General features: G+C 42.3%; 1 protein-coding gene across 2 annotated transcripts in view; it reads left to right on the top strand.

Moving 5' to 3' along the window:
* LOC126540275 (shootin-1) overlaps positions 1-26,461 on the top strand; it is a 77,194-nt gene that overhangs the window by 5,103 nt on the left and 45,630 nt on the right. For both annotated transcript variants that reach the window (XM_050187081.3, XM_050187083.3), the window contains exons 2-6: positions 97-191; positions 4,087-4,147; positions 8,904-8,998; positions 23,485-23,677; positions 26,197-26,294. In XM_050187081.3, coding sequence (XP_050043038.1) covers positions 97-191; positions 4,087-4,147; positions 8,904-8,998; positions 23,485-23,677; positions 26,197-26,294 — 542 coding nt within the window. The remainder of the gene's footprint in view (positions 1-96; positions 192-4,086; positions 4,148-8,903; positions 8,999-23,484; positions 23,678-26,196; positions 26,295-26,461) is intronic.

Below are 26,461 nucleotides of genomic sequence, written 5' to 3'. Positions count from 1 at the left end.
CACTACCTAGAAGTATTGTGAATCACAAAGAAGGACCTGTACATTTTCAAACTTGGATGAGCGACATGTAATAACGCATGTGCACTGTCATTCCAGCGGTGAGAGACTACGAGGACCTGCGATCATGTTACGAAGAACTCAAGCAACATTACGAAGAGCAGCAGAGGCTAGCCAAGAAGTACCGCAATGAGGTAATGAATTCGTGTTCATTGCTTGACTTTGTCGCTTTTCACCGTGTCGCTGCACACTGTAAACCTGCCTTGGCTGTTTTGTGAGGTGCAATAAGTCCATTCAGCATGCAGCACAGCAACTGTGTTGAATTATGGGTCATTCCACTTCTATGATTTGTTGGAGGCGTTAGACCTACCGAGACACATTTTTTCTTGCGCATATTTTGGAAGTTGGCTTAGGAAAAGCAGTGACAGAGTAAAAGACTCATGTACAGTGCTGACTTCACCTTTGTCTGGAGTCGCCATCAGTGTCCACAGATCAACCTTGTGCTTGACAAATTGTAACTAGGTTGACACTTAGGCGAGTTGGTACTGATACATTGCGAATGAAGCGTTGTACGATAGGTGAGAACAAAGAAAGAAGACACCACAATTGCTCACTTACACCTGAAATTTTCTTTTATGAAACACATCTACAAAGGCAGACGGTAGTAATTGTGCATGTTCCAAAATTGTTTCCAAAGTGGATCACTTGATCGGCATTGGTACGTACAGTCTAACCTCGACATAACAAACACAGATATACCAAATTATTGAACATAAGGAAGTAAATGTCAAAACATTTATCGTCAGTATTAGTATGTAATTAATTCCTGCCAATAATGAATACTGAACATAATTAAGTAAATGTATAACATTGCTTGTACATATTAGCATGTAATGAATATACGCTTGTAACGAATATTGCATATAATGAAATAATTTTCATGTTGAGTGCAACTTGATTATGACAGAGGTTGAATGCAATGTTTTTTGCTGACACTTTCAAACCTCATAAATCACATGGAGAAGTTAAAGGAATTCCTGGAAGCATGCTTAACTGTGCTCTGCCTGCATTGTTTCTCTCTCCTCTCCTTTGTCTTTTTATTTCTCTTTGCTGAGATTTACCATTGCAAGTTATCCAACTTAAGCTCTTACACACAGCTACACAGTAACTTACACATTTAGTACTGTCTGTGTTTGTATATGTATCTTTTGAAAGAAAATTTCGTTTGTGAGTAAACACTTGTGCTGTGTTTCTTTCTTTGTTCTCACCTGATGTGCTACGCTTAATTCATAATGACAAAGTGTGCATTCATTTTCTAAAGACTGAAAAAAAAAGGCTTGAGCTTGTGAGCAAGGAAAGTGTTGGTAGGCGTAATTAAGGCAATAGTCAACAATGAACACTTACTGGACTTTGACTGACTTCCTGCAGGGCTGTATATATGTATGCAGGATGTCTCAGCTAACTTCTGCCAGGCCTTTAAATAAAAGATAGAAGATGTCTCAGCTAACTTCTGCCAAGTGTAAAAAAAAAAAAGACAGGTGTGCTCTTTGTGAATGCAACACACTCAGCTAAAGTATCTCTTGACATTAAGTCGTAGGTCATTCATTTGACAAAAATTAATTAACTAGCTTTTAAAGTATTGACTTAAGGGCAACACATTCAATTGGGAAGTTGTAGAGCATATTGAGCATAATCCAAATAATTTCTTTCCATAACGATAGCTATTGTGGCTTCAACTTCTTGGTGCTTCATAGAAAGTTTAGAGAAACGAAAAAGTACCACACGATGAGATGTTCATTCTCTGTGACATTAATTCTCTCAAACATGTCTTGAACAAATAATCGGTGCTGCACACAGGCAGGATGTATGGATAGACCGTAAGGAACAATGATGGATAGAGGACAATTACTTTGGCTGTCACACGAGCTGCGCTAGCTCGTCTGCTAAAGCAATGCAGAAAATGAAGCCTCATAATATGGCGATAAGTACCACATGGCAACTCTGGAAGCTTTGTCAGCATTCTTCCTGTTGACAGACTGCATAAAGGGCGACACGAGAAGATAGCTGTGGCCATCAGTAAAGAAATGTAAGTTCGGCTTGTGGCACACTCACACATTTGGTCTGCATGCAATAGGGATTGTTTATACGACACTTGTACGAGCACCCAAACAGTGCTGCATGCAATTACTTTGTGACGCAGCACTTTTTCAGACCTCGCACACTTTCTGTGGAACTCGTAAAATTTGAAACCACAGTGGTTATTTTTGTGGAGAAATCAATCGGGTATTCTAAAATATTTCCATTGGAAATTTTGAATTTAAATAAATTCTTCGGATCACTGCCTACTGACATGACATATTTTGCTTTTCTTTCTTTATTCAATACATACAGGTCCTTGGCCTTGAAGTCTTAAAGAAAAAAATGCTCACAGACCTCAGAGCACCCTAAATAACTTACCGTGGTAGCCTTTCGGCAAATCAGTTTCGCAGGAGGTGTATTTGTCATGACGCGAAATGTACTCATGTGGGAACAGAACATTATGATAATTTTCTAGTAGGTTTCAGTGCGCACAATAGTTGTAGTTTCTTTTTAATAAACATTGAGTTGTGAGTCAGCACTTTTGTTCACGTGTACCTTTCTTCTCTGGCTTTGTCGATTGTGCCCACTGAAATCTACTAAAAGATGGTTAAATACGAACTCACACTAGTTTTTTTTCTTCACCCATATTTTTGTAAAGTTTCAAAGCTTCATTTAATGAAAAAAATAAAAAGTCTGTTCAACTTAGGCTCATCATAAAAAATATGTTTAGTTGTTCAAGTGGGTACAGAACGATCCTAAGTTGATTGTATATGTGTACTGTGCACAAACTTTTCTTAACATTTGATACAAGTCAGCTAAAACACTCTGTTGTAGCACATCCTAATGAAGGTAGCGTGCCTCACTGCTGCTTAGTTTAGTTTGTTGTTTTATACTGACACGGAGAGCTCAGTTCGTGGGATAAAACGAGAAACTGTACACGATAAATGGAGCACAAAAGCAGTACATAACACTAGTGAAAATTACAACAAAAGAGGTCCCAACAAAACTAACAAGTGAACTTAACAATGACATAAGATTGAAATATAGTTTCTGTAGTAGTACAACATTGCTACATACTGAAAAGTCACTTTTGTTTCTAGTTTTCAAATTTCAAACACAGGGAGGTAAATTTAATAACGGTTACGAAATATCCTTTAAGGCCAAATGGAATTCATTACTGTGTTTTATTTCTGTATTTGTTTTGTCTACTTACGTTTTCTGTCTGTTGCAACACCCGCTTTATTGCATTTCCACGTGCAGTCTGCAGAAAGGCTGCTCGGCTGGTTTGCCGCAAGCTCTTTTCCCCACAAACTCATTTTTGTGTTACATAGAAGCTATTTATATGGGTAAAAGTGAAATCAAATGCAATGTTGCTGCAACGTTAATTTTACATAGGAAGAAAAAAAGACATGGAAGCTTGTCACAGTGCAAACGATTGGAATGCTGTGTGCATCTCCCTAGCTGTGAAATGTGCTGTTGACAACAAAAAAAGGGCCGCCTGTTGTGGGCAGAAAACTATATGATCATCCTTTTTGTGCATGGATTAGATGGGTTTGTGGTAATATTGCATTGACTGGCTAAAATTGAATAGCTTTTGTCCTCTCATTAAGACACTCTGCACATATTTTCAGACACTAAGTAAGAGATGCTCATCTGCTGCACTCAAGCAGGTGGAATTCGTTAATTATTTGCTTTTATATGTTCAGGGCTTGAGGCCATTATGCAATGTCGTCATGGAAGTAAAAAAAAAATGTTGAAATGCCTTGTCATCACTATGCATGGTATTTTTCAGTGGCAGTTTTGAATGCAGAAATTCCGGTGGAATTGGCAAGCTGTATCTTCAATCATTTCCTTTGATAATGAGTGAATCAAACAGCAACTTTAGGAAATATTTACGTAGTGACAGTGACTAGTGCATGATGGTATGTGGCTTAGCAAGCCATGTAGGCTTGCTAAGCGACTGATGACCACAACAAAATCGGTCATGTGAACTTTTCCCTTCTTTCTCAGAATGCCTCACTACAGCTGAAAGTACAAGAGCAGCAGGAAACACTGAACAGACTGCAAAATGGTGAGTCCCCGCAATTGCCCAGAGCATCGTGCATGTAATTTCATACTTAACAGAAATTAGGCGCGTTGCACTAGTTTCTGGTTCTCTACTGCGCACTTGTGCACTCCGCTCTTGCATTTGCATCCTTATTAGGAAGGTTGCTGTCTGTTTTCCTGTGATAACCTCAATGAAAAAAAAAATGAGAAAAAGGAAAAATCATTTTGCATACAACAGAATTATCAGGTACCAACTGCTTTGCAGGTACAATTGTATTTTGATAGACCTTGGGCTTGTCGGACAGGAAGCTTGTGCATTGTATGCGGTCACATTGTGCATGGTATGCTTGACTGGAATGTACTTTGTGTCAATCTCTTTTGATGTTCTATGTAGCAAAACTCGCAGCTGTGTACACAGATTCTATTCAGTCCTTAGATAAGTTTATTAATTCAATAACATTGCAAAAAAAAAACCCTATAGTTCAATCCACTTTACGATGACATTTTTATTTGGCATTTTGATGAATGCAAGTTCTTTTTTGTGTTGAGTGTTTACTGGCTAATTAAAATCAGTGTACAGTACTGAGCACCAAGAAACATTTGACCCATTTCATGAGCACTGAGACAACAGACATAAGGGCATTGACCACCAATCATAATATTTCTTGAGAAATGCTGTGCTCATTATTACAATGAATACTGTCGAACAGGCCGATTGATATGTGTACGGCCACAGATATAAAGTGTCCAAATACTCAATTGTAATTGGAGACCTTCATTTTTGGGTAAAACCCTGTAATTCCCGATATAAAAATCAAGTGACACTCACTTTCTCCCTGAAGTTTGCCCTTTCGTAAATGATAACAGTAAATGCAAGTGTTGCAAAACTAACACTGCCCATCTTTTGTGAATAAGTGGTCAAGATATATCATGTTATTAACATTAGTAATATGTAAACATGATATATGTCTTGTTTTTGCTTAACATTCAAGCGAAATCTACTATTATAAAAATAAGATATAGTCAGTGCCTGTCTGCATTGAGTGAATGAAAGCTTATTTGTTTTAGTAGCAGTGTAGTTCTAGTGACCATGGTGCATTGCATTGCACTTTCCGTGTGTTGCATACACGTAAACAGTGGTAATGTGCTTGGATGCGAATTGACGCAGTGTTGACGTTGCTTTGCCTTGCGAGCGGTAGCTCTGACGTTTATAGGATGTCTACCCAACTGCGTCACGTTCAAAGAAGGGTGGGTGATGCGGCTGGTCGGTATTCCATTAATTTTGCAGCAAGAGTATTTATTAGGAAACAGTAAAATAGGACTGTAGCAGTCCAAGATGAAAGGCCTGGCACGTCTAGCATGAATGCAGAAATGTCGCCAAAGCGTATGATAATGTACAGTCGACCACCAAAGTTTACAAATCACGGGATCTCGGAAAGCACTAAAATTTGCGAGCTGCCTGCAACAGTATCCAGGCACACCGCTCATCACAGTGTTTTTCGCATATACTAGTAGAGGCTATAAATGGGAATTCTGGGTTGCATAATGAGTTTGTGGAGATAATCAGGTTTTTCTCGGATTTCGTGGTCTGTAAAGTTTTGTGGTCGACTACTATACGTCAACTAGGGTTTGTAAGATAAGGAAAAGCATTACACCTCCAGCGAAGCATGTCCGTGTGCACTAATTTTTGTACTTTATTCCTTTGTTAAGAAAGTGCAAGGAACAGTCACAATTTGTTGTTTTCGTTAATTTGGTTTCCTTTAAATGTAATAATAAGGCCTAACAAACATTTGAAGAGATGAGCTCGTCTCATGGTTTTTGAGCAGCTCTCTTCCTGTGAATTATTTCGCTTGATTACATAGAACATTTGTGTCCAAAAAGACACCATAGCTTCTGTTGTTTCTAAAAGTTACCAGAAAAATGCCAAACTTTGGGCTGCCAGACAACAAAACCTCCCATGTCTCCTGGTTTTTTGGGCCAAAGAACAATGAAACTGTAATTTCTTGCGAATTTGTCTCTTTGAAAATAACACTCGATTTTCACCCCCCGAATTTCAAGAAACATAATACCCGAAAACGAAGGTTTTGGACGAGCTCAGCTTGTCAACGGCAATAATCCTATATTCAAAGCAATCTGGATGAGCTCGGCATGTCCACTTTGTTTTTTCTTGTGTTACAAAGACGGTTGCAGTGGCGCAATTTGAAGTGTGCAGTTATTTCGATCTTTTTTGTTTTACTGCATAAATGTCAGCACTTTTTCAGCATTGCCGTGTTGGTCGTCTTCATGTTCTACAACATAGATGGCAGCCATTATGTCAACAATGGAGGGGCGTGTTTAACGCGGTCTTTGCTTTCTAATACATAGATGGCAGCACTTTGCCATTACTCAAAGACCGTGTTTTTGTTATTGCGTGGTTTTTGTGCCTTTTGACAGATTTGAATGATGGCGCCTGCGACTAACAGCTCACATGTGCATTGTGCATGTAAAAGAAAGCTGCTGCTCAGCTCTGACCTTCCTAAGAAGGGCTAGAACATGCGAGAAACTTTCTTTGGTCAAGAACTTTGCTTCACAGGACAGTTTCAGTTCAATTCAGTTCAATTTATTGATGAGTAAACTAGTACAAAAACAGTGTAAAATAAAGCATTTTTTCATGTTTCTAACTGTACCGTTTGTGGCAATGACAAGTACATATATGTTGCATAGTGAGGAGGTAAAATGAGGTTCTCACGCTTAATACATGAAGTAAATTGATTGAAAATGCTTTAAAAGAGTTTTCAATAGAGAGAAGTTTGAAAATAAGCCATATAAAAAAAAAGCAAGATATGGTTACTTTTGGTCAGAATAATAAAACATTTAAGGGGTCAAGTATAATTTCAGAGAAAATGTGGACCATCAAATGAAAATGGCACAAGGCTGCAGAGGAACTGCTCACGATTCTTAAAAAGAAAGAATACAAAAAATTTTACTTCTCAATTGAAAAATTAATCCTAGTCTAAGGATCGAAACTGGTACGACTGTTATTCTGGGGTAGCTGCTCTACCAACTACCGACTCATGGCCTTGTGTGAAATATAAAGACTGGCCCAGAAAGGTTGAGAGCGGTTTTTTCAAGCCCTGCGCCAGGATGAAATACTGTAGTAATCAGTAGCAAAAACCTTCTTTCAAGTTAGGGAAACCGGGATGGTGTTCTCTTCGTGGCTTCAAATCCTTTCAGCATCTCTAATAAACAAAGTTAAGACAGGTATGACAGCCAAATAGCGCTCTGTAAAAGACTAGTGCTGCTATATAATCACATTTTTTTTTCTTTTCTTTCACACCGCATGCATGTAGCAGTGAAGCTTTCATTTGAAAGCTTTCAAAAGTTGGTCACAGGGATTAGTTAGTTCGAATTGCAATTTTGCCTCAAGTATGAGTAAACGACTTTTATGGTTGCCTGCTTTCTGGTGAACTTGAAGTTTCTGACACTGGGACCCAGTTCCCTGTTTATGAAAGCTGTTACATTTTTCACCAAGGAGAATGGCTTGAAGCCATGCCATATGAACTGCCGGTTGCTACTGAGTTCTGTTTAACCCTCGGAACATTCATATTCACACTCAAACACTTTGTTTCGCTTGTCTGAATTACTTCCCCATATTTGTGCATCACATCATTACTGCGTCATGAATTTGTTCAGTGTACAGTGAAATTCAAGAAATACGAGTACAATATATTGATGTTACACTGTGTAGCTACTACAGAGTTACGTTATCCTGACCATATCAAACACATAAGGTACAATGTATTGATGAAATGTAGAAGAAAATAGAATCTCATTGGTAGATTTCGTATAAGAATAGCATTTGGTTGCCTTATTAAGAATAGGGCTTACCATATGTTGAAGTTCTAATTATTATATTATGCGTTCCCTGACCTCAAGCACAGTCTTTAGATTTTGTTGTTCCAGTGGAATTTGCTCATGCTGGCTTCATCTGCCCATTTATTATCATGAGTTTCACACAAGGCACGCATGTGATATATCTCGAATACTGTATTGTAATGTCACAACGCTGTTGCAGAATATGTAACAATATTGTGAGGCTGAATGACACTCTGTAGGGACTTTGTGAAGTAAGAAATTGAAGTATTGCACTTTTGCTTTTTCATTGTGCTTAAGGAAGCCTGTGCAATACCATACATGCCAGGAATTTACTGCCTCACTGTTAGGAGCGAGTCAGTAACTTCCATTCATCCTAATATCTTCGCAGTGTTCACGCATGACACTTGGAGGTCTACAAGAAATGCACTTTTTTGTCCGCTCATGACTTCTTGCAGAATATCTCATGGTTCAGATTATACATCAGCATTGCACCTCTTGTGCCGTCTGGCAATATTGTTATCAGCTGCTAGTGCTCCTGGTTGAAAATTTGTTTTTGTGTGGGCATTGTGCCAGTGATAAGGGGCCTGAAGCGCATTCACCGTGCTGCTATCACTGGCACAGCGCAAGCATAATGGAACTTCCTTCTTTTTTTGTGCCTTCAAAAGGAAGTGACATATCCGCAGCACGTTATAGAACTGAGGCAACAGCAATATAACAAGCTTTGTCACAACTTCCCGATCAGTTTTACATGGCACACACGTACACAGCTATTGACTCACATCCTTCGGAATCATGGGATTTGAGGGAGCCTCTATTTGCTGGTGTGCAGCTTATTCATATCTGGCGTTGAGCGGGGAAGTGCAGAGACTGGCTTCATGACAGGCGAGGGTGCTCAGATGTGTGGTTGGTGTTGTGCCTTGTTGCAGCCTCGGAAGCTGTATGCGAGGAGTACGGCATGCTCAGGAGTCGCTACAATGCCGAGACAAAGGCTGCCTCCAAGGTGTTCAAAAAGGCCTCTCAGGTCGGTTGCATCTTCTTGTGCTTGCTTGGTGATTGTTTGGTGGTTTTCGAAGGTGTGTTTAGAAAAGTTGACAGTACTTCAGTATGCTTAGGTGATTTGAACGCGAAAGCATGAGGACTCCTTCAAGCTATCGCCTTAAATTAAAACTCCACAATCCACTTTTCTATAATTTGTAACAACCTTAATCCACTTTAATCCACCTTAATCCAATTTTGGGAGTGAGCGGGTCTGGGCCACGGCGTTCGGCTGCTGCTGTGGCTGTTCACCATGGTATTTCGCAGTGGGAGCCATAGCAGATCCAGCACCGGGAACGAGACATCATCACTTGGTCACATGAGTTTTCTTGCCATCTGATGTTAATGCCAGACACTGGATGTTTTGCTTCATGGGGCATATAAGGCTTTCGCCTTAAAAATATTGAGCTAGGGTGAATTCTTTGCATTGCACATGAATCGGCATGGAAATAAAAAGTGATAGAGGGTCATCAAAGCAGAACATTAGTGACACAGTTAACAGCAGTAGTTCTTCCCCCTCGTAAATATTGCAGTAATTTGTTTTTACAGCCCATTATTATGGCTTGAAGCCAGCTGGAGAGGTAGCCTGTGCTTTTGAAAGGGCACTAAATAGGAACTTTCAGCTGTAGTTTAGACTGATAATGTATTCTTTAGAAGTGATGTTTTCATTAATTTACAGAGCCTGCAGCATTTTAATAAAACAAGGATGCAACACAAAAAGTCATTAGTTAAAAGAGTATTGACTTTTTAACAATATATATATTTTTTTCAATTTATTTAAAAAATTTTTTTTTGAGTCCCATTACTTTGAGATTGCCCGCTTCTACCTATTTGGGCTAACTTATTAATGTAAAGCATTATATGTCCCATGAAGCAGGAAATCCGGCGTTCATTGTTCTCATTTGATGGTACCAAAATCCACGTGACCAAGTGATGTCATCACATTCCCAGCGTTGGACCTGCTGTGGCTCGCATTGCAAAATCCCACTGTGAACAATCACGGCATTGAACGGACACTGTGGCCCACTCCCAAAATTGGGTTTAGGTGCATTAAGGTGGATTATGGCTGATTAAAGTGGGTTAAGGTTGGTACAAATTAGAACAAGGAGGATTAAGGTGGAGTTTTAATTTGATGTGATAACTTAGATAAGCTCTAATGCTTTCGCATTCAAATCTTGTAAGGATGCTTAAGTGACTAAATTTTTACTATGAAAGTGCTGCTTGCATTTCGGGTATACTGCAAAGGGGCACCCAATGCATCCAATTTTCTAGTGACAGCAATGAGTGACAGGGTTAGCGGTCGTGGAGGGAGACCCATTGCATGTCATGTCGCTGGTTTTTTTCTCCAGCCAGAAAATTTTGTTTGTTGCCTGGAAGCCTGTGCAGTGACTTCCGCCAGGGACAGCGTGATTGCACAACGGCATGGCAGCAACTAGTCCACCCGCTTCAACTGAATTCACTCTCGCAACTTCCCTACAGGGGCATGTGTGTAAGCAGGCGTTTGGTGTGTTGCGACACCAGGGACTTGAGCACATAGGGTTTGGACCCTCCAGTGCTTAACTGGGCATGTCTAAGCCATGTTTGCGGAAAAGGGTTTGAACTGATGCTGAAAGTTTAGACCTTTATGGCTCCTTGGTGGAGGCAACACACCTGTTTGGCCTCGGCTTCACGTAGACGGCACCCTCGGACTGACCCACCCGGGGAAATCAGTAGTTGCCTTTTCCTACCCTCCCTCCCAATCTTCATCTTTCTCTCTCACTTTCAATTTTTCTGGTCTTCTCTTCTTTTTACTTCCGATCTTCCCGACAGTGAGGGTTAACCTTGTGTGGAACAACCAACCTTGGTTGTACGTATTTTGTTAAAGCGGAAATGTACAGTCATGCTCATAAATTTGGAGACCATGCGAGCCCGTGGTCGTGTGCATGCGCGCCGTCTGGCGGCTCGGAGCCTGCTGTCGAGAGTGTCGCAGTGCGCTTGCGCGTCCATCCTATCTCGCTGGCCTGCTCGCTTGCTCGTTGCGCACCCACGAGCACACCGTTCACAGGAATTTGCGGCGGCCGCCGCCAGTAGTGTTGTTCACGAAGCAGTGGCGCGGCATCTTCGATCCCCTTGATCCGATCTCGGCGCTGTTTTCGACGCTCTCGACGCGCTCGATCTCGGCGCTGTTTTCGGCGATCTCGATACGCTCTGTTCAGTTGCTGCAACGTCACAAAGTGGCAGTATGCAAAATTTGTGAGAACGGGAGTGAGAGTGCAGCCAATCAGGCAGTGAACCATTCGTGCTATGCGAAGCCGGTCTCGTAGCCGAGCTGATTACCGCTCGAACTTCACTTCTCTAGTCGCGTTCTGCTCCTAGCAGATGACATGCTCCTAATCAAAATGATGGTCAAGAGCCTGTCGTCATTTTGACATCACCAAAAACAACGACAACCTCCCCAGACATTTGTTGTCCGGGGAGTTCACTGCTTGCCGATTGGCAGCTCTCTCCCTTCCTTGTCAGAAATTTTACATACTGCCAGTTTGTAACTTTGCAGCAGCTGGACAGAATGCGAAACAAACAAAGACCTCCGATTGCGCCCCTGGTGGCAACGAACGCACATTACGATAATCGGCCGGTGCGCAGCGAGCGAGCGAGCACGCAGGCCAGCGAGATAGGATGGACCCGCATGCGCACTGCGACAATCTCGACAGCAGGCACCGAGCCGCCAGACAGCGTATGCATGCACACGGCCACGGGCTCGCATGGTCTCCAAATTTATGAACGCGACTGCACAGTTGGCGTCCGCAGGGCTCTTTTTTGTAAGTCCTGCGATGCTCCCTTGCTGGGCTCTGCAGTGGGTGGCTGGCAGTACTGTCGAAAATTCAAGATTTCCTATCAATAGTTCTTTTCCCTCTGTGAAACCACAGAGACAAGGGTTCACCGAAGAAGTATTAAAATTTTTTGGCCTAAGCACTGCAATATTTTCCCACTGTCAAGTAATTCACTCTAAGATACCAGGAAAGACAAATAGAACGATCTTGCCTTTCCTTGTTTCCATATGTCTAATTCAACCTATTGGCCCAGACTATAAGGCATCGAAACTGGCAAGTGGTGACCTCCTCTTAGAGCTTCATGTCAAGAAGCAATAGGGAAAACTACATAACCTAGTGTCTTTTGGGGACATGCCAATTTCAGTGACACCCCACCGCACCATGAGCATCATCTGTAGTGCCATCTCCGATGATGATTTGATGGACCTGACTGAGACTGACCTTTTGGAAGAATGGAAAGGACAAAATGTTATCAATGTAAAACAAACACATGCAAACAAACTTTCTTTGGCAGTAAGCCATTTTTCGTTAACACCGTGATGATCCGGTTGCGTCATCTGGCGGTGAGGTTATTATAGTCAATAGAGGCGTAGCCTGCTGCGAATTAAAACACTGTACAGTAAAAGCTAGTTAATTCACAACTCGTTAATTCTAAATTTCAGATAATTCGAAGTAGCCGCCGCGGTTCGTCCACCAATATATTGAAAACAATATGTGACGCATCCTGCTAATTCACACTGAAATCCGCACCCCCACCGATAATTCGAACTCCGTGCCATCGTCGATGAGGAGAGTGCTAGTGCGTGGGAGCACGTTGGCAATGATCGTCGCCACGCAGCTTTGCTCTTTCCATCTGTGGCCGTCTGTTGCAGGTCGGTTCTCCCCCTCTCTCAATATCTTCAAGATAAAAAAGGGGACACGGTGCTGCGTGTTTTTTATTTATTTACCTATTTATTGCGATAGCAATTATATGGACAGTCCAAGCACATTTCTGCTGTCAGCATGGGCATCGGCGTTACCACGATGATCCGTATAAGGTCCAAGGTCAATAACACCGTCGCCACGCGCCCTATGCTAATGTGCGAGTGAAAGCGTGCGAGGGGAGCCGATGATCGCGGCTCAATCTCACCTACCCGAAAGGGACGAATGCAAAGGGGAAGCGCTCCATCTTCTCTCGCGCGGGAGGCGCCCACCGTTGCGAGGTGCCAGGGAGGGGAGGGGGGTATTCTCTCCGGTTGCAACTGCGCATGTGGTGGCTGCGCGCGGTTGTGCGGCCATGTGTTCTCGGTGCTCACTTTGCGCTTAAGCGATAGACAGCACGAATGTCCCTTCGCTCACTGCTGTTGCCACGTTTCCTCACCCAACGTTTTGACAGCGGGTGTCTGTAGTCATCGGGTGTTAGATGTTCATGTTAGCTGTGCGCGCTGACACCATGCTTAGTATTTTAGTTAGCAGGCGAATGTTTACAAGTTGATACGGCTGATAAATGTACTATCCTTACTGCATGCGGCTGTCTGCTAATTTGCTCTCTCAACCGATGCTTCGCCTTTCGGGTGAAACTGCATCTCTTGTTCTTTATTTTTCTTTCATGCTACATCTTGGAGGCAATGCTCTTTATCTACGAGGTGTTCTGTCGAGAAGTGGCACCGGGTAGCATCTATAACACGGTGGCCATGACGTTTATCGGCGTTCGCATTACCAAAAAGCATAGCCTTTGAGATTTGTGGGAGCACTACTCAAAGGAAAGCATCGCTGGATGCATGGATGGATGTTATGAGCATCCCCTTTGGAATATGGCTGTGGGCTGCGCCACCAAGCTCATGCTATTATACTGCTTAATGTGCTACCTAGGTTAAAAAGAGAAAAAAGAAGAAAAAAAAGAAAAAGAAACAAAAAACTCCACGATGAATTCCCATAACCAAGTTTTCTGAGCCCCCTATTGGGAACTTTGTCTTTGTATGTCTTCGTTTTTTGTAGTTTCCATACTTTTTTTCCACCAATCTTCCAATCACCTCTGGACATGGACATGTTTACTTTCCCCCTGCTCTCGCTTCAAGGAGGCCAGTGGTTCCTAAATCGTCTGCTGGGCAGATATCTTCACATTCTAATGAAACATGCTCCATCATTTCCCTAGATTTACCACAGCAGGCACATGCTTCTTCTTCCTTCTTATATCTCGCTTTATAGGTGCATGTTCTAAGGCAACCTGATCTCCCTTCGAAAAACGGTGAGCTTCTTTTGAGTTATAAATTGTTTCTTTCCTGATTTCATTGTTTCCTCTTAAGTAGTTACTCATGACAGGTTTCTTTTCGATTGCCACCACCCATGAGATTATTTCAGCCTCCCTGACTTTTCGCTTGACGTTCTTTGTTGCTGTGTTGCTCACCCTACAGGCCGCATACTTGCTGGTAAGCTTCCTAGTTCTTTTCCTCTACTCTGAATCAATGTTTTTGCTGTAGAAATACCTTAATACTTTCCCAGCCCATTTACTTTCTTCCATATTCTTCAGTCGTTCTTCATACTCAATTTTACTGCGAGCTTCCCTCACTTCAAAACTAGTCGAGCCCATATCACCCTGCACAGCTTCATTTGTAGTCTTCCCGTGAGCGCCCAATGCGAGGCGACCCACTGACCTTTGGTTCCTGTCGAGTCATGATTGTACCCCTGATTTCAAGCAAACAAGCGCATTTCCAAAAGTAAGTCCTGGAACCATTGCACCTTTCCACATACCCCGGAGCACCTCGTACCTATTGTATCCCTGCAGCACTCGGTGCTTATTTATGGCTGCATTTCTCTTCCCCTTCACTGTTATTGTTTTTTCCTGTGTTTTAATATATCTATTGCCTTCCTTTATCCATATACCAAGGTATTTATATTCTCTTACGCGAGGTGTTTCCAGTTCCTGTATTGTCACTGTCTGTTCTCCGTTTTCGTTGAATAACATAACACCTGATTTTTTAATGCTAAATTTCAAACCTAAATTATCGCCTTCCTGTCCACAGATATTAACCAGACGTTGCAAATCACTTTGGTTGTTAGCTAGCAACACAATGTGGTCTGCATAAAATAAACCTGGGAGCTGCTGCTCAACTACTGTACCCGCCTGTTTGTATGAGAGATTAAACCCGATATTACTTCCTTCTAGCGCCCTCTCCATCCTCACCATGTGCATTCTAAACAGCAGTGGGGATTTAGGGCACCCCTGCCTCAGTCCCTTGTTGATATGAACTTTCTCCTCACCCCTCATCCCTTTCCATTCAACGCAAACCGTATTTTCTAGGTAAATATTTCTCAAAAGCTGTAGACAGTTGTCACCTAAGCCTTCCCCTTCCAGAATACCCCACAAAATGTTGCGGTCTATGTTGTCATACCCTCCAGTAATGTCTAAAAAGGACACACATAACGGTCTGCTTTCTACTCTTGATATTTCAGTACACTGAGTAAGGACAAATAAGTTATCATCCCAATGCCTACCTATTGTGAAGCCATTCTGAAGTTCCCTAAAAACACCATTATTCTCTGCCCATGCTTGCAGCTTTAACTTAATTGCCTGCATTGCTAACCTGTATACTAACGATGTAATGCTCAATATGAGTGAATTCTATCTTTCTCCCCCTTACCTTTATAAATTAAATTCATTCCGCTTTGTCGCCAGCTGTCTGGTATTCATCTATCTTTTAAAGTTCTTTCCACTGCTTTCACCAGAGCTCCCTTACATTTTGGTCCTAGTTCATTAATCAGCCTTACAGGAACCTCGTCTAGCCTTGTGGCTGTGCGCTTAGGATGTTCCTCTTCGGCTTTCTTCCATTCGAAATTTGTTAGCACCAGCTCCTTTTCCATCTGGTTCTATTTCATGCTCTTTTTTTCTTCAAATACGACCTCGTCATTGCCATGGAAAGATGCGGCTGTTGTTTTTCAGGTGTAATTTAATGCTGCTTTTCCTTCCAGGTTGTTTTCATCTTTGTCTAGGATATGTTGTTGAATTGTTGTTGACTTTTTCCTGCCTAATAATATTATGTTGTTCCAAAATGTTCTAGGTGCGGCCTTCTTTTTTTCACGTATTTCTGACAACCAACGTTCACTTTCACCTTTTATCTTTGCTTGCACCAGTATTCGAACCATATATTTTTTCTCCCGGTACACTTCCCATTTACTGGCTACTTCATCCTGCGGCAACTGCGCTTTTCTTGCCTGCCCGTGCTCTCGTGATGCTTTCTGTCGTTCGGTGATCACTTCTCATATCTCCCTGTTCCACCAGCTTTCTGGTTTCTTTTTTCCTTTCCAACAAACATGTTGTTTCTCTTTCCATATTTCTGTGATTATTACACTTAGATGCTCAATACATAAACACGCTGGGATGCGTGTTTGGATGCCACCTATGCGTACAGTGGAACTCAGCAGCATGCAGCCGGTGCATCTAGGAAAGTACAATGGAGAGCAACGTCGCAGCAGGTTGTGATGCGTTTTGAGAGTGCATTTTTTGAGAGCAGCAACTCTTGTTCCTGCGGCTTGCGTCGGCATGCGTCGTCTGCTGTCAGTCACGCTAGGGCCCTTGCTCTGCGCCAGCCAAAATGCCGTCCTTCGATGCACGCACCGTTGGCTGTTCTCTTTGGATTTGGAGCATGCGCAGAACGAACCCCAACCTGTGCACCGCTTTGAATGGCTGCCTGCGACCGTTCGCGAAGCGGCGTGGGCACCTTTTTTTTCCACGCCATGCATTGTGGGTTGGCGCAGTCAGCATGACGAGTGCGCGAGGGCGCGAATGGAGCAAGAGCCATGGAGCCATCTCGACATTGGGCACATCGGGTCACGTCATCCGCGTCCAGTTATGTTGGCTGCGCCAGTGCTTCGAACTATAGACGTTGTTCTCGCCAACGTGATGTAGCATGTGCGCGCATGCACTGTCGCTACGTCGGACAATATATGCGCCTTAATTGAGCAAGTTTTTTCTCTGACTTTCATTAGCTCGAATTTTGTATAATTCGAATTTTTTTAGCATCCCCGCGGAATTCGAATTAACAGGCTTTTACTGTACACCCCTAGAGGCAGTTGGTATCCTAGCGGTGTTGTTTAATGAGCTAGTCGCTATCAGCTCTATATACATCCCTCCCAATTATCAAATTCATAAAACTGCATTTCAAAACTACATTGATGAAATTCCTGAGCCAAACATATAGTTAGAGATTTAAATGTGACTAACACTTTGTGGGGAGACTCCTGTTGTGATGGAATAGGGATTTAATAGAAAGCTTCCTCATTTCCTCTGGTGCATGCTTACTCATTAAGAAAGAGCCAATGTACTGCGGCGTTGCACACAAAATCTATTCTTCAGTTAACCTAAGCATAGTATTCAGTACTCTCGTGTTATACCTTGAGTGGAGCATTATTAAGAACCCTTCTGATGAGTGCTCCCCACATCTTCTGCACTTGAAAGTTGACTCGGTCAACTGGCAACTGATCCAAGAACTTGCGTCTTTAGACAGGGATGACATTGCTGGTTTTAATATAGGTGATGCTGTGGCTTTATAATAGATGCTGCCACAAAATGCATGCAGAAAACTAATGGACTGACTAATGAACCCCCCATCTTGTGGTGGAATCATGAATGTAAAAAGGCAAGGAAAAGAACAAAACAAAGCTTGAGGGTTGCTTCGTGACTTTCCAACTGCTGAAAACCTGATTAATTTTAAATAAGCAAAGTCACAGGTTAGAAGAACATGTCGACATGCTAAGAGAGATAGTTGGGAAGAGTATATATCCCGTATTAATTCATACAGTGATGAAAGAAAGGTGTCGAACATTGTGGATAAATTAAAAGGCCGACAGTCTCACCCTCTGCCCTTAGTAAATACCCAAGGCGACAGCTTACGAAGTTGGGCAGATTTTCTAGGTGAGAACACAGATCTCTAGCGCATTGCACTGGATGCATACTTTTCTGACGTTCAAGGAACACACAGTGCAACAGCACCTTCAATGCAGATGTGCAAAAATTGAGCTTACAATCGCCCATTAAGTTCAGCTGAGTTTCAGGCATCTCTGAATTCTAGCAAAAACTTGGCTCCAAGTAGTGATCACATCATTTATTAAATTATCAAGTACTTACATTAAAAAACCTTTGGAACACTTCCATGTCTTTTCAATGCTATGTGCATAGCTGTGTACATTCCATCTGCCTGGAGAGAAGCTATTGTTATACCCATACAAGCAAAGGACCCATCTCTAGCCAACAGTTACAGACCAATAGCTCTAGCAAGCTGTATGAAAAAGCAGTAAACCGAAGCCTAATTAGTTTTCTAGAAATGAACAAAATACTAGACTTCCTTCTGTACAGTTTTAGAGAAGGCAGGTCAGCAACAGACTGCCTCGTTCGCATTGAGGCCAACTTCAGGGATGCATTTATACATAAACAGTTCTTTCTTTCCGTATGTCTTGACCTTGAGAAGGCATATGATACAACATGGCATTTCGGTATTCTTCGGGACCTAATGGCTGTTAGTGGTAACATGTTGAACACCATCGAAAGCTCTCTCTAACCCTATGTTTCATGTAAGAATGGGTGATAGCTTGTCTTGAACATTCACCCAAAAGATCTGTGTGCAGTAAGGAGGTGTGCTTAGTTGCACGCTCTTTGTCATAAACATTAATTCACGTCATATAATCATTTCATGCACCATGTTTTATTATGTAGGTTTTAATTCGTGCAATATTGCTATCTGCGAATGCCAGGTCCATACCTGATTTAAACAAATTATCTAGATGGGCAGATGAAAATGGGTTTAAAATGAACATGCAGAAAAGTAATTACTCGCTCTTCTCCAAGAAGAGAGGCATAACACCAACCCCTAGTATTTTTGTCAATGGAGAGGAACTCACTGTCAGCAGTGAACATAAATTTTAGATAGTGTTTTGGACTCAAAACCAGCGTTTATCCCCCACATTAAATATCTCAGAATGAAGTGCACGAAAAACATTGAACCTCCTAAATCTTCTGCCACATGGGGCAACGACAGGAAGTGCCTATTGGACCTGTACAAAAGCCTTATACATACACATTTTGACTATGGGGCCGTGGTGTTATCACTCTGCTGCAACGAGCACATTGAGGATGTTGGAGCTGGTTCATCATTTAGTCATCCGCTTGGCCACAGGTGTGTTCAGGACAAGTCCCGTCCTCTATGCGAAATCGAATGAGTGGTCACTAAACTTGCAAAGGTCATATTCTAGCTTTACATATTTTCGGAAGGTGCAAAAATAAGTAACAGTAACTAATGTAATGTAAAAGTAAGTAGTGTAACATCCGTATTACACTACTGTAAACGATGTGACATGTACCACACTGTGTCCTAGCTGACCCACAGCAGAGGAGCCCTTCTCACTGCATGTGAGGAAGCTTAGTGATGAAATGGGTTTCCCTTTTTAGAATGTCATCTAAAGGCCCCAGAAAACCTCTTACCATCGTAGCAATGACAACTCAGTAATGTGACACATCATTTGTTCATGTTACAAAGCATGCTGCAGAGGCACACCATCCGAATGCAGTTCATAGAACCTCAGTTAAGGTACTCATGGCCGGAAATTTATGCTGACACATCAAAGTCCCATGCTGGCATGTCTTATGCAGGGGTTAGTCCATCATTCTCAGTATCTGATGTTTTGCACCTGGAAACAAGTATCTTTTCTGCAGAGGCATATGCAGTAATGTCGGCTGTTAAATGTATCAGGAAAACCAGCCTTCCCAATGCCATCATAATCACAGACTCTTTGAGTTTAGTAAGGTCTCCAATGTTGTTCCCGAAACACAGGGCTCCTGTACTTAACGAGCCTTATTCACTTCTGTGCACTGCATACATGTCAAACCAGCTTGCTGTGACCTGGGTGCTTGGCCACAGAGGTATTGAAGGGAACATGCTGGCAGACCAGATGGCCACATCTGTTACAGCGAAAGCAAGTAACACTGTGATATCTGTCCCTGTGACGGACTTGAAGCCTTTTCTGTACAGAAAAATTAGGACATACTGGCAGGGAACGTGGGACACTGAAACATTGCATAAGCTTAACTTAATTAGCCTCAATTGGACAATCGGCAACGAACAGCAAAAATGTGACGAACTGAAGTAATTCTGTGTCTATACTTAGGATAGGCCATACCTACGGCACCCACTCTTACTGGCTGTCTGGTGGTAAACTTCCCGTCTGTGCTAAGTGTGGAGAGACACTGACCGTCCTCCATGTCCTGCTGGAGTGCTGCTAATCAGAAGCCAAAAGAAAAAAAGCACTTTCCTCTAGCTTACAGACAAAATATTCTTCCCCATCCGGCAATGTTCCTTCATGTGGGCTCATTTTTTTGTAGTAAATCACTCTTAAACTATTTAAATGATGTGGATTTATTGCAAGTTGTGAGCTTGATGAATTTATAACACGACCTCTCAACAGAAGCTACTGCTGCGTTAGTAGCATTTTGTATGGCGCATGCCTCCAAAGCCTTGTGCCCAAGTTTTCTGATGAGGCAGCAGTGCTACTGGAACTTGCGCATTTTAGTACAGCATCCTTTCAAAGCTCATCTTTTATGTTCACAGTACGCTTCACAAGACATTGTCATAATTTTAATGCATATATATTTTATGCACTCTACAGCAAATCTATTTTTAGGCCCATATGAAGTTGTGCCCAATCTGTGCTTTGCGCTTCACCGTTCCAGGGAAAAACCCATGATCACTTGAATGGTGCACCTTGGCCAGACTTAGCCCTTGCACCATTAAACAACCACATATCATCAGTTTGTTTTCATCTTCATCTAAGATATGTTGTTGTATCATTGTTGACTTCCTGCCTAATAACTTTTTGTTCCAAAATATTCTAATTGCGGCCTTCTTTTTCTCACGTATTTCTGACAACCAGTGTCCACTTTCACTTTTTATCTTTGCCTGCACCAGTATTTGAACCATAGATTTTTTCTCCTGGTACATTTTCCATTTACTGGCTACTTCATCCTGTGGTAACTGTGCTTTTCTAGCCTGCCTTTTCTTGCGGGGCAGAAACCTGGAGGCTTACGAAAAGGGTTCTACTTAAGTTGAGGACGACGCAACGAGCTATGGAAAGAAGAATGATGGGTCTAACGTTAAGGGATAAGAAAAGAGCAGATTGGGTGAGGGAACAAACGCGAGTTAATGACAGCTTAGTTGAAGTCAAGAAAAAGAAATGGGCATGGGCAGGACATGTAATAAGAAGGGAAGATAACCGATGGTCATTAAGGGTTACGGACTGGATTCCAAGAGAAGGGAAGCGCAGCAGGGGGCGGCAGAAAGTTAGGTTGGCGGATGAGATTAAGAAGTTTGCAGGGACAACATGGCCACAATTAGTACATGACCGGGGTAGTTGGAGAAGTATGGGAGAGGCCTTTGCCCTGCAGTGGGCGTAACCAGGCTGATGATGATGATGATCATCATCATCATCATCTTGCAACTTGCTTTCTGGCAGCAGAAAATATATAGTAAAATTGGCCATCGCTCCCTCTCATCTCAAGCTGAGGTCAAAGTATTGGCATTGTCTTGTCTTTATTATTGAGATCAGTTGTTTGCTATGACGCTGTTAGGCTTGAGACACCACTGAGAGCCGCAAAAGTGTTTTGACCTTTGCTCACCAGATGGTGCGACAGCATTTCGTACTGGTGGCACAGAACAGATTTTCACTGGCAATGACAGCATATTAAAGCTAGGTCTATTGCACCTTGGTTAAAACATCGACCTCGTGGTATGTTTGCAATGTCTTTATGGGTGCACTACTGTGTTTATTTGGACAACAGTGTAAATTTATTGAGAATTTCTTTTTCTTCATGTTTTGTCCATGTTGTTGCACCATGCTGCAATTTGACAGCATGTGAGTTGCGTCGCTTTTTACTGTTGCTTGAATATCACATGCATGTGGTTGCCGCGCTTAACATCTGGAAAAAGCGCTTCCCCTGCTGCTGCTGAATCATAGCCAAAAAACAGAGGAACAACTCAAACCACCTTAGGCCATTACAGTAGTGCTGCCAAAAAGCTAATTCAACACTGTTGTGGCATATACAAATGTGGAATTCCATTTTGCTGGAGTGGTTAGAACAGCATCCTTCCTTCACTTTCTGAGCTAATGCAACATCTCCTTGCATTTACAAAATGCTTATTTATTGTAGTTTTCATGTGAAAATTATTAGAATTATATTTAAATTGGGGCAATTGCCAATTCTTTATTCCAAAACACAATGCCATTTTTTTGCCATAGTGTGGCTATGCATCTCTCTTGTACCACTTGTGACTACATCAACAGTTTCATAAAACTTTTATTTTTCTTATTTTGATATAGTATGTATGTACTTTCATGAATGTAGCAATTTATGTTTTGCTTTCTGCAAATGTGATGTCTATGTACTATGTACTATCTTGTGCTTTGGAGAGCACCTGTGACTTTCCAGCTTGAGAGGTCATGCTCAGGGCCTTTCATTTCTTATTCTTAAAAAAATTTATTGTCTTTGTAAACATTTGACTCTTGGTATGCAACATGTTCATGTGTTGTGAACAAGTAGTTTTAAGGTGAGTGCTTGTCATAAAATTTATGCAGTACACTTAGGAAGGTGCTTAGAGCCTCATTACTATATTTTTATAGCATAACATGACTTAAATCTAATGCTTCGCTTAACTGGATGAGTGTTTTCTTGTTTTCACTATTTGTCTTACGTCTTAAAGGCCCTGTTCTTGTTTGCCTGTCCAAAGCCAGGGGTGCCCGCCCTTTAACTGTCATATTGGTTTTTCAATTATGCTTGTCCCTTGTGGAGTTTGCCTATATGTTCTGACACAAATTTAGATAGGCATTCTCGTGTATAGTGGAAATAGCAATTGTTCAGATGAGTTGAGGTGTGTCTGAATGAGTCCATGCGAGCTTAGCAGGCATGAATCTTGGTCTGAATGACTGAATGACCTCCAGCGAAGCAGATAATTCCCCCCCCCCTACCCCCACCCCCGCCATCGTCCAGGCCCCTTCCACGAAAAAACACACAGCTAGCTGACGGCCGTGTCAATAGCACCTCTTTCTTTTCTTTTCAATTCTAACAACCGCCACTAACACACCTTCGGTCGTTGCCTCACCTACCCGCCTTACCCTTTTCCCCTTTAGAAGAACCCTACCCATATATACTGTGCCGAGGAAAGCATATGTCGCCTTGAAAAAGACAAGTCCACTTGTCGAAATGTTGGCTCTCGCTTTTACCTTGTTCTCGTTTTGCTTATTGTCTTGAATTTCCATCTCCGGCCTTTCCCATGTTTTTCATATGTTAAATGTATATTTTGTTAGTGAATCAAGATAAGTTTCGTTTATATTGAGGAGCTGTGCTCATGTATTAACCTGCTCCACAATTTGGCATTATAAATGCCTTGTTTTTATTTGCTTGTTAGCTAGCTATGGTAAGAAAACTGGGAGAAGTGTATGATAATCAAATGGACTCAAACATACTTTCATATTTAGCACCAGCAATGTGAAGTACAGCCACTTTCCCATAACGAAGCTCTTAAATGTGAGAAGTCTTTTTTTTATTGTTTCAAAGGTTGTTTTTATTGGTGCGTAACGTGGGAGCTTTTGCAGGTCCTTCTCAAATCTCTGGCATCGGTCTGATGCACATTCTCTTGCGCAGTGGTATGTGGAGAACCAGGACCTGCGACGCACATCCCAGATACTCTGGGAGAAGGTGGCCGCATCGGGTGAAGACCTGTCCGACCTGCCAGTTCCTGCGCTCTCGGCGGCATCGTCCGTGTCATCCGACCTGACGAGTAATGGTACTGCTGCTCACGACGAAGAGGTCGAGCAGCTCAGGCAGACAGTGACGGGTGAGTGGTCTTGCTGGCCTTAGCATTTGATGGCCATAGCTGTGGGCTATAACAATCTTGATATGATGAAGAGTGCGAAGGTCGTGAGTTAGTTCAGTATAGCCAAATTTTGCATGTAATGCATCGGAAATTTGTTAAAAATTTATGCAAGTCAGGGTCTTTTTGTTCAAACAAAAATTACGCAAACAGCCTTGTTCACCAAACTGTAGGATTGGCTACGCTCAATCATTACGCTGTCTGTAGATGTTTATTTTTTCAGTGTCATATACTTGATCACGAATCTCTTTTTTTGTTTTGTTTTATTCATTGTAGCTTAATCGCTAGCCATAATATTCTAGTGCCCTCTAATTTTTATCCATTCAGTATGCACGCACTGCTTTTATAGCAATAACCATTGTGGGCTATTCAAAGAAGTCAAGTGTTTCTTACAGCGAAGCTGTTTACCTAACGGACCTGTATGAATGAGCCGTATGGGGGTCTCATAGTGGGTTATCTGGGCTGGCTAAAGTCCATGAAATGAACAAAAAGGATGGCGGCACTGTGTGGTCTTGTAGGGAGGGGGGGCTATCTGGGTTGGCTAACATCCGTAAAGTTAACAAAAAAAGATAACAAATGATAGTACGGTGCAGAAGAAAGAAAGGACACGCGATTTCACCGCACAGCGCACCTGCGCAGTAAGGGAGAGCGCCCGTGCTGGCCGCTGTTGCTGCGGGCTGGGTGTGCTGTCGTCTGCCCTCAATACAACGGCGCGGCAGCTGTGGTAGGAAAACACCGGGATGTCCACCGCGGTGTGTAAGAACCGGATTGTGCATTGCAGAGGTAGACCATTGCAACAGTTGCAACTCCGACAAAAATGGGAAAAGTGGGAAGATCACGCATTGTGTGCACACGGCTGAAGAACAAGCCTAGTACAAGGAGAGGCATTGACAGCAGACACGCAACTATAGCCAACGACAACGTGCCCGTGTGAAAGCAGAGAATGCAGTCAGTCACTTTCCCTCCGAAGAACGTCAGTGAAAGCAGATGCGATAGACTAATTGTCGCCGTCGAGCACTACCGATAAAGCACTGGAGGCCACTCGAGTCTGCTTCCAAGCGGCAGAAGTGTGAGTTGCCACTTCCTTCGAGTTTCACCCGGGCGAATTCCAAATTAAAGAGAATGTTTCGGGACGCGGAGTTTGGCCATAGTTGCTTGGTCTGCTATCGGCAGCTCTGCTGGTTAATCAGCCACCGTATAATTGGTTCTGTCTGAATTTTTTTTAAAAGTGCAATCTATGGCCTGCATCGCACAAATCTCACAAAAGGAAGCACCAGAAGACTCGCAAGTTGCCCTCAGGACTTAGTCTGAGATCTTTGAAGCTCGTGCTGAATCCTTCTGGCTTACAATGTATGGTCTCCCTCAGATGGCGCTTATGTGCTACTTGAGCTTGCAAAGACAGGCATAAACAATAGGATAAAAACATCTACCATAAATAGAAATGAGGGCTTTCTGTGACAGTAGTTTCTTTAAAAGTGCCATTGTGTAGACTTTTGCATTTAATTCAAAAGTAAACATAAGTGAGCACAAAGTTTTGGAGGATGCTCTAGATCAGGGCCAACTCCACCGATTTCACTAGCCTCACCAGTCCTGATTACTTTTCCACTGCACCTGAACTTAAGACAAGACTGAATTTTGTACGGAAGATTACAGGAAAAAGAGGGTAGGGGGATTATTTTGGCATAGGTGCATCTTGCGATTCCTACTCTAATAGCACAGTCATATTCTCACCTAATGTTCATTTTCTCACCCCCCTGGTTCCCTATTGCAAAGGTTAAGCTGAATTAAGCATAATAAATGTAAAGCTATGCATTTCCAGCTATAGCTGCTATTCATCTGCTAAGGACCACCACAACTGGCACCCTCTATGCCAAAGATGCCGTTGAGAAACTTGGCATGAAATCAGTCTACTGTCAGGTATATACGTCGTGGAAGTCACATATAAAGATGTATTTACAATACTTACAAGAGAGGCAATGATACATAAACAAGATTGTGTCGAGACCGATTCTACCTCTACACGTGAAATCTTCTAACTGGTGCTGCTCTTGGTTGTACCGTAACAATGTCAAGCATGCCAGTCCACTCGAATCATGCTCGGAAGGTGATGATGAATTACAACGGTTGCTTTGTAGAAGATTTGGAAACCTTGAGCAAATACAGGGATCATACTTTGATATTGCAAATCGAAATGCGACAGAGGCAAACATTTTGCTCTGTTCTGGTTCATAGTAAAAGCTGTAAGGTGTAACCAGCAGAAGTGACTCTGTGAGCTGTAGAAATTCCGGTAAAATTTGTAGAATAAGAGGAAGAGGGAACAATCTGTTGTGAAGCTCATTGTTCCAAAGCAACCTCTAGAAATTGCAAGCTACTTCTGAACCAACTCAAGGAAAACAAATTTCCTAAGGTTTAAAAAAATAAAACTCCTCTAGGTTGATCTTGGGAGTTCATCATTACTTTACATTGCATGCACATGAATACAGATCTGAGGCTAGAGGTGGCCTGCCTCAGGGGCGAGCTGGAGCGGAGCGAGAGCACTGGCCGTGACTTGGCTGCCAAGAATGAGCGGCTGTTGGCCGAGGTGAGCAGCTTGTTTGACTCTGGTTCCTCAGAACCTCATGTGAATGATTGTGCTGGAACTTTTTCTCGTGCTAAACTTGGTTATAAAAATGTACGCTCTCCTTTCATTATGAAAATCTTTTTCCCAAGTTGCAGTGCATTCCTCAAAGTTTTTTGTTCTAGCTATGG

Source organism: Dermacentor andersoni, chromosome 2, assembly GCF_023375885.2.
Source record: "Dermacentor andersoni chromosome 2, qqDerAnde1_hic_scaffold, whole genome shotgun sequence".
Lineage (NCBI taxonomy): Eukaryota > Metazoa > Arthropoda > Arachnida > Ixodida > Ixodidae > Dermacentor > Dermacentor andersoni.
Note: the sequence above shows the minus strand (reverse complement) of the source record. Positions and strands in the feature narration are given on the sequence as shown.